Source organism: Harpia harpyja, chromosome 17 (assembly GCF_026419915.1).
Source record: "Harpia harpyja isolate bHarHar1 chromosome 17, bHarHar1 primary haplotype, whole genome shotgun sequence".
NCBI classification, from domain to species: Eukaryota; Metazoa; Chordata; class Aves; order Accipitriformes; family Accipitridae; genus Harpia; species Harpia harpyja.
The window spans coordinates 30,053,054-30,068,095 of record NC_068956.1 but is presented as its reverse complement, the minus strand read 5'-3'; the positions used below and the strand labels follow the sequence as shown (position 1 = coordinate 30,068,095).

General features: G+C 38.3%; 1 protein-coding gene across 2 annotated transcripts; it reads right to left on the bottom strand.

Annotated features, from left to right (window-relative positions):
- Nucleotides 1–1,400: 1,400 nt before the first annotated feature.
- On the bottom strand, nucleotides 1,401–13,869 carry UFM1 (ubiquitin fold modifier 1). 2 transcript variants are annotated; one of them, XM_052812724.1, is made up of 6 exons: nucleotides 13,783–13,867; nucleotides 13,636–13,692; nucleotides 13,227–13,284; nucleotides 7,038–7,077; nucleotides 6,565–6,597; nucleotides 1,401–2,773 (listed from the first exon to the last, which is right to left on the bottom strand). In XM_052812724.1, coding segments are annotated over exons 1-6 (258 nt in total). In that variant the 5' UTR covers nucleotides 13,785–13,867; the 3' UTR covers nucleotides 1,401–2,705. The 2 variants fall into 2 exon arrangements, with proteins under 2 accessions (XP_052668684.1, XP_052668683.1); XM_052812723.1 differs by lacking the exon at nucleotides 1,401–2,773 and adding an exon at nucleotides 4,632–5,630 and having other exon boundaries at nucleotides 13,783–13,869.
- Between the last annotated feature and the right edge of the window lie 1,173 nt (nucleotides 13,870–15,042).

Sequence of the window (15,042 nt, the reverse complement as noted above, 5' to 3'; positions counted from 1 at the left end):
AGCTGGGTTTTCACCATCAACCTAAATACAAAGAAGAAAAATTCTCAACTTCTGAGACCTGCTGTCAACAATTTTTATTGCTATTATTTAATAGCAACAAGAGAGGAAAACGGTCTTTTAATCTCAAACACAGAATGAAGTTGGATTTTATCAGGGCCATTTCCTAACTCTTCCAGTTCTTCTATATTTCATCAGATCATTGTGCTTCCCTCCCTGAAAAATTTCCATGTTATCTTCAAATTCTATCAAATAATAGATTTGAGAAAAATAAGACTGCTACAATATTGTATAAACCAAAAGAATGATTACAGCTCTTTAAAAGTTTTGGTGGGACTTTTTACATTTATGATTCTACCAAAATTTCTCTTCACAGAGTATCTTTGTAACATAAATCTGCCGTCCTCTTACAAATGTGAAATACAGCAAAAAAAGGCCCTTTAAATTGACTTCAGCAAAGGTGTGACAATGTTTATCACAAACAACGGAAGTCTTTCATTTAACACCAGTCGTGTTATAACCAGAGCCAAAGACAATACAAAGTCCAGGTAGAGCTGCTTTCCAAAGTTTGCCTTAAAGTACGGTTAGACAAACCGGTACAAGTCTGGGAGTACAGCACTTTTCACAATCTTATGACAACTCCCAAGCCCTAGGAATTTTGGTTCTAAACTGAAATTTTTCCCATACAACCATGTCAAACATGACTTAGACATAACAAAATGAACTTGCAAACATCAAATGAACTTGCAAACACCTGCTAAGTATATTTTACCACTGAAACCAAGCCTCTTTACCAAACAGAAAAGTTATGTTCAGATTTTAGAGACCATATTGAGACAAAGGTGTAATGAACACAGAAAGTACTACAAAGACCAGTTATTGTTCCAAATGAACAAATCCTTTGCATGTTACATAAACTACTTGCAATGCAGTATGTCAAACAGATACTTTATGCTGTGTTATTACCCAAGTAACAGTGTAAGAAATGTTAGCCACCATCTGTAGCTACTTTTACATAACTGTCCTTCACATAAGCATCAGAGCATCTTAGTTTCAAAATGCATTTAACCATGATGGCCTTTCGAAAACTATATTGCACCTTTAGGCAGGAAAAAAAACCCCAAAAGTTCCTGTTTGTTATATGCCAGTATCAGGTGGTTTTTCAGGTATTCAATCAAGAGATTTGCAGACAAAAATTACAAGCAATTAATTTTGTTCATCCTAATTATATTGTGGCATTAGATTAATAGAAACTATGCACTCTGCCCTTCAGTGGTCTGTAGAATTCTGCATAAGAATCTTTTCGCTTGAAATGAATCTCAAAGCATGTTGATTAGAAGGTTAAAGGGCAGAGTTTTTAATTATTGTCAAACTCTGCTTAAGAATATGAGACATGAACAAAGTTTGCACCTTTTTCATATAATTGTTTATTAAAATAAAGGAAAATCCAGAATTTTACAATTCATCTTGGAAAATGTTCATAGTCAAATATCACTTTCAGAAGAGTTTTCCTCTATATACTCAAGGTACACCCACTCAGAAGGGCATTTTATTCTTCTGCACTATCTGACACATTATCTGAACATCTTTGTAGAGCACGATTATTGCACAGGACAGTTTTATTTGTGACAATACTCATTTAACCAAGCACTACATTGCCCACTGTTCTTTCTTTTAAACTCAGTAGGACAGAAAAAAACACAACAGGGTAAGATTTGGCAAAATATATTAAAGCACAAAGTAGATTACCAGTTCAAGAAAAGCAGGAATTTTCCCGATTAAAGTATACAACTGATAGTTTATCCCTGGCAATTTATAAACAAGAAGCATATAATCTGAACACAAACATTTCAGTGAATTCTATGCTGTTTCCCATGTAACACACAGTAATAAAACAAGACTTTTAGAAAAAAAAAAACCAGTATTAGTTTACTGAAAAAGGAATGACATATTGGACCAGTACCTACACATTCCCAAATCACGGTGCAATCCTCAGCTGATGGCACTTCATGTGAGGAGATTAGGTCTCATAAATTTTCTGAAACTGCGTTTAATTTAACTTCACAATATGTCAAATGAAGTTTTAACACATAGAAACCTCTGTTTTCTCCTTTATCTAAAATATTTGCAGCAATTAAATCTTACAATTACTTTGGAACATTGGCATTTACTTATTTGAGTAATAAACCCCTGAAATTTCCCTTCTATTTCAGCTTAATACTTGAACCATGTGAAAACTGTTCCTCTAAACATGAAAGTAAGTTTAGAAAAAAACAAAAGGAAAAAAAAAGTTTTAGCACTCACTAGCAACAATTTCTTTGTAGCAAAATCATAACACAGTTCCCTCTTCCACAAAGTGGGCTCAACAATATCCAATATTTTAAATATCTATTGATCGTGCCTGTGTTTACCTTTGTGGTGTCAGTAACACCTATATAGTCCATTTTTCTTTCAGGAACATAACAAGCAATCAGCCCATTCTTCTACTAGTCAGGGAAGAATCAGTGCATGAGTTAAAATATTTTAACAAGAAATGAAACCTTATCTCTGTTTTTTTAAAAAAAAAAAAAAACACAACAAAAACCCCTGGGAAGTAATTTTTGCTAGCTTTAAAAAAGGCCAATTCATTAGTTGCATTTTTGGGGTTCCAAAATAAATAGACCTTTGCTGCACGGCAATGTCACTTATTCCAAAGCTTTCAGGAGACATTAAGAACTCCCAACTCGATCTCTGGGAATAATCCGTAGATCTGAACCATGCTTTAGAAATACATTTCCTAAACAAACAAACAAAACAGAATGTGTTACCAACCAACCAAATAAAATGTTACCTAAGCAAGCATACACATTTAAAGGATAATAATACATTAGGTCAGTGTTTAACATCTTTGTAGTAATTCCTCTAATATACCAGAAATACACTTTTTATGTTTCCATGGAATTTCACCTTATCCCTTTTACTACAAAGAACTCTTTATTTTTAAATAAAAATACCGGACCCAAAGTCATCCAATAAGACTTCCAAGCTATGGCCTTTCAAACTTTGCAGTTCCATACTTGAACGTCTGATTTCACTTATACACCATAATAATTTCAAGACCAGGAAATGAAGTTTTACTTCTCCATAATTATTTTTTTAAACTTGAGGTCATTCATGCATATATTAATTTTTAATTCTCTCCTTGGTTCGGTACTTATCCGCTTCTAACTTCAGAACCTCAACTGTACTTTTCTTTTAGGAAGGCTCTCCATATATCCAAGCACAAGTCAGTTCATTTTAGCATAAAAAAATAATCTTGAACTTCATATTTATTACCATATAGTCTTAATCATGACAGTCTTTTCAAGAGGACATAGTATGAAAATTAGAAGTTTCTAATACTTAGATGTCTAGAATATTTCCTGCATGTATTCAGGATTGTCACTCAGGTTGCTATTTTCTTCTATTAAATGTAACATTTGAAAATGAAAACACATTGCTAAAAGTGATGCATTATTTAATTACTGTATGGAACTTTTTTCTTTTCTACTTCACACTGCTACTGCACAGAACAGACTACATGTAATTCTACAATATCAGGTTTTAATAATATCTGCCTATTCTTATTCATCTTTGTGTTGACTTGTAAAAACAGAATAATTGTATTTCTCTCCCAAGCACCCCATTTCAGGGAGGTAGAATGCTCTCATAAAAAGGATGAAGATATTTAACATTTGTTCAAGTTGTTAGCATATTGGAACAAAGCTACCCTTTTTCAAACTTCACTCTTCCTGCACATGGATCAGGATCAAAACTGTTCTACTTACTCAATGTAAAGAGTATTAGAAAAACAGTTCAAAAGAATGTGTTACCAGAAGATGTTCTGTTTTTAGAGATCTGCCAAGACCACATACTGAAGAGATCTATAAAACCCACTGAACACAAATCTGTCACACCAGCAAACCAGAGAACTAAGCTTACTAATGTAGATGAAAAGTATCTGTATTGCAACAGCCATCAAAAAACTCTAAAATTTTAAAACAAGCCACAGCTGCATCTCACACACACAGCAGTTCACCCCACCTCTCAGTCTGTTTCCATCATTAATATCACAGCAGTTTTATTAAAGTTATGGCATACTATTCCCTGAACTATCAAGGATTTAAAAATGAAATCAATACAGGAATTAAGCATTAAGCCTAGCTTTTTCAGCTCATTTCCGCTGCTCCATGGAATCAGGTAGGGAGCATGAAAGAAAGTCATACTTGAGGAGTACTTTTATTCAGAAAGGTAGGGAAATAGTAGAACAGTGCAAAACCTCTGAAATCCCCAAGGATTACTAAAATTTTATTCCTAGATCATCTTATTTTGGGAAGTTTCTGAAGACTAAAGTAACTTCAATCTACAAGAACTTTAATATATGTAAAAAAAAAAAAAAAAAAAAAAAAGGGTGCATTTTACCCTAACAGGTTTTTGAGATATCAATTAATAAGGCTGAACACAATGTTATATCTAAATTATATATGTTTACTTGTAAACTGAGGAGGGATTTTGGTCTGGGTCTTCGGTTTCACGTAGGTCCTTTTTTGGTTGTTCTTTTTTTGGGGGGGTGGGGTGGGGTGTTTTTTGGGTCGTTTTTTCTTTTTTTTCCCCCACAGTTTAAGGCCAACATCACACAGCACTGTTAGGGCAATGGTACCTTCTATGTTAAACAGAATAATCCATGTGCAATCCATGTGCCTAATCTTACATTTGCAGATAGGACTAAGATTTTGATGACAACATTTTGCATCTAGATGCTTTTGATTTGCCTGACGCTTGATTATGAGATGCTGTCTTATACTACTACTGAATAATTCCTCAACATTTCTAAGAACTTAGGAGAGGTAACGCAATCAATTGGAGCTGTGAATTCAATATGAATAGCTGCAAGCATGATGAACTACCATATGGATGTTTTCATTCAGGAGTCGAGTAGTCCTAAATACATTTACTTTGCAGGATTAAGCTACAACTAATTTGAGCTACATAATATAAAATGAAAGTATACTTTTGAGGAAGAGAAACAGCGTAAGTATACCTTAACTTAAGCAACTGACTTTACCTATTTTGCCTAAGTATTCTTGAATGGTCATATGAAAATGTGGCTTTACATGTGGGTGATGATCTAGTAGATAAACCAAATTCTTAGTTTTATTATCTGTTTTTAATACACTTGGTCATGAGATCATGATGAGGACAGCATCGGGAGGAGTCTGCCTGAGGCAGTACACCTGTCAAACTATAATCCAGGTGTCCTAAAGCAAGCCCCAGAACAACAGAAACCTCCAGTGGAGCAGAAAGCCAGACACTCACTTGATCTTCATTTTCAAATGTTGTTGATGCAATCACACACCTCAGAAATGGGTCACTGCACTTAAATGGTTCCTTTTACAACACCAAGACATTCCGCAAACTAACGTCAAGCAACTGCTCTTCTAACCATCAGAAACTATTACGTGCTCGGCAAGGATTTACTTCATACTATTTATCGTGCGTACCTAACTACGCTGATAATACCTTGCTTTCTTAAACTCTCTTTAGATCTGAAAAAAACTCCCTGGTGCGGTATCTTTCATAATGACTGGCAGACAGAGGGCACAAATGAATGAGACCTGGCAGAGATTTCACGCAAAAATCAGAGAAGTGGCAAGTCTCCATCAACTGTTAATCACGTTTGCAAGCAGGAGTAAAATTAGATTCACAGTTTTCACTGGATGACTGGGTTCCACAAGCACCAAAGCCATTTTTATTATTTCTTAGTAGAAAGTTATCAACATTTCTTCCCTAACAAGATACTTCACTCCACTCTAACTCTTGTCTCAAATGGGTCAAGATTAGATAACTGTAATAATTTCCAAATTAATTTAATAGTATAGCTTTTCAAGAACAAGTCCACAGAAGCCTGCTTCCAGACAACAGACCATTACTAGTACAATTCAACATCTGTACTATATTTCCATGTGTTTCAGGAGGTCATGGGGAAAAGCTTTACACTTTTCTGTGACAGAGATAAATTCTTGTCTCATAGCAAGCCTCCACAGTTGAAATCAGAGATTTCTCAAATGGAATCCCTTGGTGAGAACAAGAGGGCTATTGGCAAGCAGATCCTCTCTTCTTGAAACCTTGTTCTCCAAAGCACCTAGAGTTCCTGCTCTAAAACTGTGTATTATTTTTTAAACATATCTCATGAGAAGTGCTGCTAAAATAGCAAATACTACTGAACCAGGTATAGTGTGGAAACATATAGCTATTACTTGTTATTTCAGTAACATCTAATACAGTATCGCTCTTGTAAACTGCACACTAAATAGCTAAGCTCCTGAGATCAGAAGTGCCTCATTTTTTCACAGACCTAAATAAACAAATGCTGAACAATAGTTCTGTGGATTTAACCTTTTGCATACTACACTGACCGTAGTTTCCAACTACTGGGTAATGCTTCTCCCATTTAAGAAATGAAAACTTAAAATATAAATCAACCCTGAGTGCTATGCATTAGTTTAAAAGAAAAGTTTTTAATACTGGGCTTCATAAATAATAACTTACCTGCTGTCTGTGCAGGGTTTATTCCTATACCATCTAGGAAAAAAAAAATTAAAAAAAAGGAAGATTAAAAAAGAAAGAAGAGAAAAAAGAGGGGAAGATGAAACAGACATATTGCAATTTACTACACTAAACTTACAGCTCAAAAAATGTAATATACCAACAAGATATAATTATTACATCAGGTCTTCATGCAGCTGTTTCCTGTAACCAAAAATAGTCTTATCACAGGAGCTAACAAGAAACTTTCAGCACAGAAAATCTGAGCTATATATTTGGACAAAACCAAATGAATAATATTAGTGGTTTAATACCATCATCCCACGCATAACTAACTTAAATAATGCTACAATATTATTAAATTCAGTTTGCTGTCTGTAGAGGCTGTGAAAGAAAAAACTTTTGCTTTTATCAATACCTCTTCACTGAAACTACAATACAAAAACTATTAAAAAAATTACATAAACTATTCTTACCATTTGTTATAATGGCACTTGTTGCTGCAGGAACTTTGAACTAAAGGAAATAAAAGTAGGACAATATAACATAAGAGATACAGTTAAAGCAGAAAATATATGGGGAAAATTCAAAGCAATTATAATTTTAGCTGGTTCAGGTACAAAAAAATTGTCAGAAAAGATTCCCCTCAGATTTACAGATACAGCAAAATAAAGGTTTAAAGTGAAAGTTGATTAGACACCTCAATACAGAACGCAAAATTTGCAGTACTAAACAACTAAATAAATCCAATTATTATTACTCATTGGATAAAACATAAAAGTTAAGCATCCACAAAGTTAAGAAATACTACTTATTATACTAAATAAAGGAATACCTAAAACATGTATGGAAATAAGCTTCTAAGAAGCATACCTGTTACATCTAACAGGAGCTAAACAAGAATTAGCTTGAGCTAATCTTGGTTAATTTTGACCAATTTCCTAGGTTTCTCTCTGGCTATATTGGGAGCTCTCCAACTGCACTACTCCAAGAGAAGAGCTCACTCCAGGATTTGGTTACGCAAGGAAGCACTAACAGCACTGCATCAGATCTGGCTCCCTCCTCAGATGTCTGACACCAGCCTAAGCAGGCTTTGCACCCTCAATCACCCCCACGTGTCTCCACAGTACCCCACCCACACGCATCATATGTGGTCAGTTTTACAATACGAGAAGCCCTACTCAGGTGGGGTTGCATTGCAGACAGGCTTCAAATGATTTCAGAAGAGCTGAACTGAGATGGGGAAGCCAAAAATAATTATTTCTCAGGACTAGAGGGAGCCGGGCAGGGCCAGAGAAAAATCCTGCACTATGTAATGTGGTTGGACCACAGAGGACAGAAAGGGTAGGGTGAGTACAAGTCAGTCAGTGTTACTTGGTTGGTCTTAAGACAAAAGGTTGCTCCTTGGACTTCCTTTACTTAGCACAATCAACAACCCACAAGGCAGAAGACTAGTATCTCTGCAATTAGCAAGTATCAGTGAAACCTCCTCTCAAAGCACTTCATTCTCCTCTCTATATTGCATAAGAGAAAGGGCAGATAACTATGAATGCTAACACTGAGTGCTTCCCTGCAAGAACTGCGGAGCTCTCCCATCTTCTGAACGAGTCATTTCAGCCATGCCTTTCAATGGCATTCACTAGTTGTGCTTTCTTCATTTTCTGATTGCTCAACTCAAGATTTTTTAAGGTCCAATTTGCAGAAGCTCTATGCACTAGCTAAAGCTCACAGAAACCATGCCTGAATACAGTACTTAATTATTAGTATACTGAAAAAACTGCCCTATTTATCTCCAGACACACAAAATTAGCAGGTTTTTTTTTTTTTTTACTTGATCTCTCTTAGCTTTTTATCCGTAGCAGGTAAATCATGCCACCTCCTCATCTTGCAGGGTGACACAAAAAGGGTCATTTTCACACAAAATTAGATACCAGTGTCACTGTAGAAAGGTCATGAAGAAAGTAACAATTTGTCTTCAGATTTGAATAACGAAGTTGATAAAAAAAGAGCTACATATTTCACAGTAAGAATGTAAAAAATAAAATGCCATCATAATAGCTTATGCATATATATCATATGCTGAAGAAAGCAAGCCTTCATTCCCAAGTTCACTAACTTTGGGAATGTTGACTTAGCACTCTGAGGAGAAATCTTTTAACAGGTTTGGTTTTGGGGTTTTTTTAGGGAGGTTGTGGGTTGTTTTTTTTTTTTTTCATAATAGCAGAAAATGAGTTTATTATAAAGTTTGAACAGTGGGCTATTGTTAATGTCAATCATTTTAAGTCCTGCCTCCTGGAATGAGTCCACCTCCAATTAAAAAAGTAAAGGAATAAAACAGAAAAACCCCCTGAACAAGCGGCAAACATATGCTTAACTTAATACTTCAGTTATTTTTCAACAAGTAGGTTTCCATTGTAACTGATACCATGGACCTTTCATCCTAAATCATCTTAAACCCCCCCAAAGTAATTTCTAGAATGTTGAGTGCCTTTCTTCCCTATCTCTTCTGATACACAACAAAACATGGAAGGGATGCATCATTCACAGAAGGATGGACGTCTCTACCCATTTTATGCCATTCTGCTTTTCAGTAGGAGTATCTATCAGATCCCGATACACTAGGTGCACATGAGAACTGTGTGGCAATCAGTCAGTGAAGCACTAGTTAAGATTCTCTTCGTACTTCATATTGTATTGTGTTAGAAGAGAATAAAACACTTTTGTTATCTTAGCCCAAAATACTTGGCCAAACAGCAATAGTTCTCAGCTATATACTCAGCACATAAAGATCATCACAAGTATAATACAGAAGGAGAAACTACCTTTGGAAATGATTACACATATTTTGGTACAATATGGTTCACTACCTAAAAATCCTTCCTGTGGTTGCTAAGCATATGTTTCCCATGCTGAAAACATACAAGCTTTCTGTGATGCAAAGTCAAATGGTTACTCAAGTAGCAAAGAAGTTCTGTATTAAGCAGATCATCCCTGGCTTTCTTTGAAACCAAACTGGGTAACATCCAGCCGTGAACTCACACACTTTAAACAAAGAGATTGTTTGCTTTAAAAACCTATGAATTGATAACTGAGGCTGCCACAAAACTTATTTTCCCCAATACTAGGAAATACATTTGTCAATATCTACAGTCAAATTATAAGGAAAAGATGACAATCACATACCAACAATTATATTCCTTTCACACTTTCTGCAATGATGATAAAAATCCTCTACAGCAATAAGCTCATCTCATTTTAGTGCAAAGAATAGCAGATAAGTGCATTAACCCATAGTATTTTAGCACCAATCTATCAAGAGTAACATTAGAAAAACGAAAGTTTCAAAAATATACATTTATGAAAGAATAGTTTATTCAATAGAAATGGATGACTATTTTAGTAGTAATTCCACAAATGTAAGTGAGGTTTTTTGTAAGTACTGTGCAAATGTACACGTGAGGTACGTACCAAGTAGCTGTATCAGATGAAGGAAAAAACCAATAGATAGCACACATTGTAAGTGAGAACATTAACACTATCCCAATAAAGTGTGACAATTGTGGGAAGAACTATAAATAGGTAAAAATGGAAGATGGTAGTGTTTCCAATACTCTACATTTCAATTTGTATTTTTATATAGAGTCTGCAAGACAAACAGAGAAAATAAAAAAAAAAAAACCAAAAGAGTTAAATTTGCATTATCCAAATTATCACTGCCAAATGTATATATTGGGAAGGGCTGAGACTGCTACAAATAATTGAGACTTCCTGAGACCTCGCCATTTAATGATCCAATTTTCTTTCACTTCCAGCTCTGCCTATCATGAGTTGTGTACAATGAACTTTCACGTTACGTGATGTGCTAGAGATGACAGAAAAAAAATGTTATGTATTTCAGTTATTTCCAATTAAAAAAAAAAAAAAAAGGAACACATCTTGTTTTGTGCAGTGCAAGTAATTCAGAAAACTTTACTTGGAAAAACTGTTAACCTTTGACAAAGCACTGTGACTGAAACTTGATATACAAGACGACCATTCTACATTATGGCTACAGTTTTACTATTCCAAAGGAATTCTGGTTATGATTCGGTCAAACTTTAAGACTCTGGGGAAAAAAACCAAACATCCCAAACCTCAGTAGGAACTTGCTAAGGCTAAACAGCCAAAACTTAAATCCTTCTCTGTCCCAAGAGCTTTAATCACCAAGGAGATAATGCACTTTCCCTGGAGACCAACTAACATCTTTGTCCAAAACCCAGGGCTACAGTTTTATCTTTTCCTTACATGTTCTGTACAAGGTACTGTGAAACTAGTATCTGAATCACGATACACAGCATAGTTAATGTTAAGCTATGCTGTTCAAGGAACAAAAACCATTTATATAAGACAAAATTTCTCTCTCCTTTCCAATGCCAGTTCACAAAGGATCACAGTGGCTTCATTCCTGGGGAAGAGTCTAAGTCTCTTCTGTCCTCTATTTACAAAGCATTTAGTTCTGCCTGGTCTCACAGAGATGTAAAAAGCTTTAGTAACACATCAGCAGACAACTAAAATCAGTGCCATATTCTGAAAAATCAATCATATGTTCATGTTATTTCTATTTAACACTGACTCAGGCTAATACAAAAGTGCTTCACACTGGGGGGGGGAGTTAACAAAGTGTTATTTGTATTTTCTTTAAAATAAAATGTTTATTGTATAGACATTTAATGGAATTAATCTAGTGAGCATTAGCAACACTGGGCTTTTTTACATTCCATCACACATTTTCAATATTTCTTGTGAGCCTCCAAAAAACATCTACAATTGCTCTGCTGATCCAGAGTGGTGTGAGGTCAACCAGCAAAACTCCCATGGATGCTCAAAATACTCATATCAACTAAAAGAATAGTTTGTTCAATGTGAATATTTAAGTAATTAATTCTTCTTTAAATCCACTTTGCAGAGGACCCTATCACTAACTAACACTCTGGTTCCACGAGTAGGTAAAGCTAACAGGCTTGATGGCAACCCTCCCACCAGAAGTGGTCCCTCACTCCTTGTATCTCCAACTACTCAGTCCCACTCATTTTCGTGGTCCCTCATGCTAGCATCAATGGCATGAATCCAAATTAGAGAAATAACAGGTGTAAAGACTAACCCAGCAAGAAAAAATAGCTGAATTTGAACCCACGCTCCCTCTCCAAGATGAACCTGTGGCAGTACGTTCAAATGGGTGACAGAAGGGACAGAAGCAGCAACCAGGGTCAGTTTTGGAAGATACGACACCCCACACCAGTTTAAGCTGCTTGCAGATGGTGGTAGTAAAAGTGAGCCTGATAAAGACAATGAACTAAGTTCAACTGACTGATACAGCAAAGAAACTTCAAAAAAGACCCTTTGATTAACGATCACATTTGAACGACTCAGTGTGCAACTCCATCAGACCTCGATCTGGCATTTGTCAGGTGACAGGAATCTGTAACAAGGACTGGAAGGGGAAGAGGACTGTTTCTTTTGGAAGCAGCCTCCACCTACAGCAGAAACAGCACTTCAGAGTTCTATTGGACTTTTCAGTCTAGGTCTCCAAGTATGGGTTGTGTGGGCACAGCTGCATTAGTTCAGATTAAAAATAATGGAAAAAAAACCATAGTAAAAAAAGAAGCAACTAAATCGGCAAATATCTTTATCATTCTGTATATTATTCTGTTCAAGTAAAGTTATAACAAACAATCCACAACCTCCCCGCGCAAGCTGTGTTTCCACTAAGAACTTCTGTCACATAGTGGTATAACACTAACAACATAAGGAGACTCAAGACATGGAATCCATTATCCTTCCTAATTATTTACTTTATTACAATTCCAATGCTTGAAAAAATGAAATTTTGAATAACCCAAAATTTCCCAAGTTGTCCTAAAAAGGCAGAAGTGGAACTGCAAGAACAGACTCTCAGCTGAATCTGTTTGCTGACTAGATGAAAAAAAAAATCATGCTTTTGAGTACTTTATTTTACTGTTTACACTCAGATGAACATATCTTAATCTCTGCACACTTAATCTGAAACAAACAGGATGCACCTCTTCAAATACTTTATATAGGGAATTTAGGCACCTATTGGTTTTGGATTCCACGTGAAAGGTCAAACACCCAGAAACCAAAGAATGCATTATCAAAGTCTTACTCACTTAAGTCTGTTTTTTTGAATCTCCCATATAGCTAACCACAATACCTTCTGTAATAAAAAATCATACGTCCTCCAATACCAGAGATTACTGGAATTGAATGTGAGAAGACTTTCAGAATTTCCTGAATAATTCTAGACAATTTTCTGGATATTCTACATAAGCAATTTAAAATATTAAATATTCAACAGCAGTATCTTTTAATTATGTTGACCATCATAATTTCTGTGTTATTGATATAAGATGGCTTAATTTAATTGCAAAGAAGAACAAGAAGTCTGTCAACACCTGCTGCTGACGTGTAAACTGTGCAAGAACAGCTAAGTTTCAGATTCTGAAAGTTTTGGCAGGCCCACACTGACATCAGTAAAGCTTGCATCCATGTGTATCTAACAAGAGCATTATTTCTGCTGAATTAACCATTTTATTTTACAATAAAAAAGCTTTTGCTTTCAGGAATGTTCAAAAAGCCAAAAACCAACGTCATCACTTCCTACTTACTTCTTCTGCAGCAAACTTCAAGACAGCTGTGAAAGGGGTACTTTCGGGCACGCTTAACCTGAAATTACAATGGAAGCAAGTACGTGACCGCTAAGACAAACTGAAAAGCGACTTTATTTGCTATTAAACTATTAGTTAAAACCTCACTTTCACCAGCACTAATATTCTTGCCAAAGGCGTGCCTGTGCTACTTAAGGTCTAGGTGAAAGCCTAAAAACATACGCGTGGCAGCAGAACGAAGCAGAAAAGCCCAGACAGGTGACTTCACAACAGAAAACCGCCTTTTCGAAAGCCCTGTCAGGATGACCGTTAGAAGCCACGCGGCCCACGCGCACGTACAGCCTGCGCTGCCGCCCCTCTCCACGGCTCCCTCGCGTCACGCAGGGCCCCGGCCCGCCGCACCACTCACACTTTGTAGGGCAGCCGCGGGTCCGAGGTGAGCGTCACTTTAAAGGTGACCTTCGACCTGGGGAGAGCAAGGAGAAAGCACCGGGTTAGGGCTGGGGGCGCGGGGGGGCGCGGAGCCGCTCGCCCAGCCACCCACCCACCCACTCACATGATGCTCCCGGCGCCGCCGCTCCTCACCCACGTCAGCCGCCGCCCGAGGGGGCCTTCGCCCCCCTCCCTTCCACCTCCCGGGCTGCCCTCGGCGCGCCTGACGGCAAAGGGAAAAGAAAACCGTCCTGCCGACTGCTACGGGGGAGGGAGCGGGGGCGTTCTGTCTCGGTGCCCGTTACTGGGGCGGCGAGGGGAGAGGCTGAGGGGTGGACGAGGCGCGCCGGGAACGGCGGTGAGGATTTCTAATCAGGCAGCCGCTCTGGCTGTTCCCCGCGGCGGAGGGAGGACTCAGGGACCCCCGCTTTTCCGTAGGCGTCCTAGAGTGACGGCCGGGCGGCCCCAGCGGGAGTGGGGAGGCGGCGGGGCCGGGCCGGGCCGGGCCGGGCTGGGCTGGGCTGGGCTGGGCTGGGCTGGGCCGGGCCGGGCGGCGTTCCCCGGGCCGGGCACGGCTGAGGGACGTAGCGGGCGGCGGTCTGCGCGCCTCGCAGCGGGCCGGCGGGGTCCGAGGTGCGGGGCCGTTGACCAAGGATGAGTCCCCCTTCCTCTGAGCAAATGCCAGCAAGGGGCTGCTGGGTTTGGGTGTGTGCCCGTGTACGAGCGCAGGTGTACGTGTGTGCACGGGTTCACGTACCTGCGCGTACGTATACGTGTGCAGACGTGTATGTGTCGGGCGGGAGAGCGGGGTGGCTGGCCGCCCGTCTGGTTCCCGGCGGTTTGGATTCCCGGTGCCGCTCTCGAACCGAAAAGTGCCGCGGGAGTTGCGCAGGGGAAGGCGGATGCAAGTACACGGCGATTGCCGCCTTCGTAACATTAAAAATCGTTCACTTCTTCCTTGGGATGGGTGAGCTAGAGTTGGAGTTTTGTTTGGGTAGTTTGGGTAGTGGTGGATACTCTTATGGCAGAAAACCAGCAGTTTACAGTTTTGTTCCTCTGGGACTTTTGACAAGCTACTTTAAAGGCTAAGTAAGGAAATGCAAAGTAGTTTTTGTCTTTAATGCTTGTTCATCTGTTACTACAGATGATGAGTGAGTTTCTGACTCTGGGTATGTCAGTATTGCCATTGTAGAAAATATTTTGCCAGACTGCTGTCATATTTTCTCCAGTCTCTACTGTCTGCGGGAAGGATGGCTTTTGCTGTAGGCTGAGGTGCTTGTTATCATGCACTGCTTGCCAGACTGGTCATGGCAAAGCACTTTGTCATGTTCATTTTAATTGGAGTCTCATTAGGGTTAAGTAGAAGAAATGGCATACAAAAGAC